We start from the raw sequence: 1,515 nt of genomic DNA on the forward strand, positions 1-1,515 counted from the left end.
CGGGGACACAGGCGTTACTGGTCGTGGATGCTTCTTGGTTCGCAGTGCCCAAACGCCATGGGGGGGCGGGGGCGGCGCCAGGGTTCCAAGGCCCAGGGGCCCAGTTCCACTAAGTCGGGGGCCCCGTTTCCTTGCTCCCTTCTTTGGGGTGTGAGCCCAGGCACTGTGACCACATTCTCCTCTGCGGAAGTGCGGGAGACGGGACAGATGAGGCCGCCTATAGCAGCACCGGGCCCTGATGAAAACATTCTTTCTTTCCTTTTCTCTTCTTACAAGGCACCGAAGGGAGGGAACGCAGGCCCGGGCGTCAGGCGGGGGCCCAGTCCGCTAGGGGGCGGCGCGCTCCCGGGGCAGGTCGAGCGGGCCCCCTTCGGTGCGCGGCGCGCAGACGGCTGCGGGTGCCGGCGCGTCCAGGGCGAAGGGGCCGGGGCTGGAGCGGCCCGAGGAGGCGGCCGAGGCGGCGGGGCTGAGCTGCACGGCCGTGGTGTCCTGCGCCGTGCGCTCGCTGCTCTCCATCTCCAGCGCCACCCGCCCGGCGCGGCCGCCGCCCGGGCCCGGGACCGCCGCCGCCGCCGCCGCTGCACGCGAGCGAGGCGCGGGGCCCCGGCGGCTACACACACAGCAGGCCGCGAAGAAGCCGAGCGCCAGCGCCAGCAGCGCCGGCCCCACGACGAGCGGCGCGTTGTGCCCGGGCAGGAAGGAGGCGAAGGCGCCCACCAGCGTCACGTTCAGGCCCGCCAGCAGCACGCACAGGCCGCAGGCGCAGCACAGCGCCGGCGACGGCAGGCCGGGCAGCCGTCCCTGAGCGCGGCCCGCGGGCGGCATCGGCCCACGCATCGGCCCGCCTGGCACGCATCAAGCTCCCTCCAGCCGCCGGCCACGATCAGCCTGTGGGCACATAGCAAGAGGAAGGGGTCAGCAGGACATCTCGGCCCCAGGTTCAGTTCTGCGGCTGCTTCCAATGACTGGGAATGCAGAGGTGATGTTGGCCAGCCCCCTCCCCCCGCCTCTTGGAAGCAACAGCCTACCCCTAATTGGAAGAGCCTGCCTGTTGTTGCACCAGCCGGTGCCTGGAGTCCCTCCTGACTAATCAGCCACTCTTCCTCCCTCCCCACTTCCTCTTGTCCTCCAGACACAGTCCCCCCCAGGTCCTCCCCTCCAGGAATCCTTCCTGGGATAAATGAGCGAATGGCTAAGTGCTCAGCACAGTGTCTAGTACAGTTTGGTGCTCATTAAATGACGATGATTATCAATAGTCCTAATTAAAGGGCCGGTGGCAGCTCTTGAGATTTAGACAATTCACTCCCCAAAGTGGAAGATGACTTGGAAATCGTTAGACACAGCCCCTCCTTCTCTGTGTGAAGGAGCTGAAGCTCAGAGAGGTCTAGCGATTTACCCAAGATCTGGGCCCAGGACCTAAATGAAATGCCACCTGGCCCGGTGTCCCTGCATTAGGCTCTGGCAGGCATAGCAGTGACATTAACTTTCCTGAACATCCGATGAGATCCTGGGGTG

At 65.7% G+C, this 1,515-nt stretch overlaps 1 protein-coding gene across 1 annotated transcript; it reads right to left on the bottom strand.

Annotated features, from left to right (window-relative positions):
• Positions 1–327: 327 nt before the first annotated feature.
• Positions 328–841, bottom strand: TMEM275 (transmembrane protein 275). The gene has a single exon (XM_063103577.1). The coding sequence runs from the start codon at positions 835–837 to the stop codon at positions 328–330; it is 510 nt and encodes a 169-aa protein (XP_062959647.1). The 5' UTR covers positions 838–841.
• Between the last annotated feature and the right edge of the window lie 674 nt (positions 842–1,515).

This window comes from Cynocephalus volans, chromosome 8, assembly GCF_027409185.1.
Source record: "Cynocephalus volans isolate mCynVol1 chromosome 8, mCynVol1.pri, whole genome shotgun sequence".
Lineage (NCBI taxonomy): Eukaryota > Metazoa > Chordata > Mammalia > Dermoptera > Cynocephalidae > Cynocephalus > Cynocephalus volans.

Excerpts from the sequence above, each read along its gene's own strand:
- TMEM275 (XM_063103577.1), bottom strand. The coding sequence starts at position 837 with ATGCGTGGGCCGATGCCGCCCGCGGGCCGCGCTCAGGGACGGCTGCCC.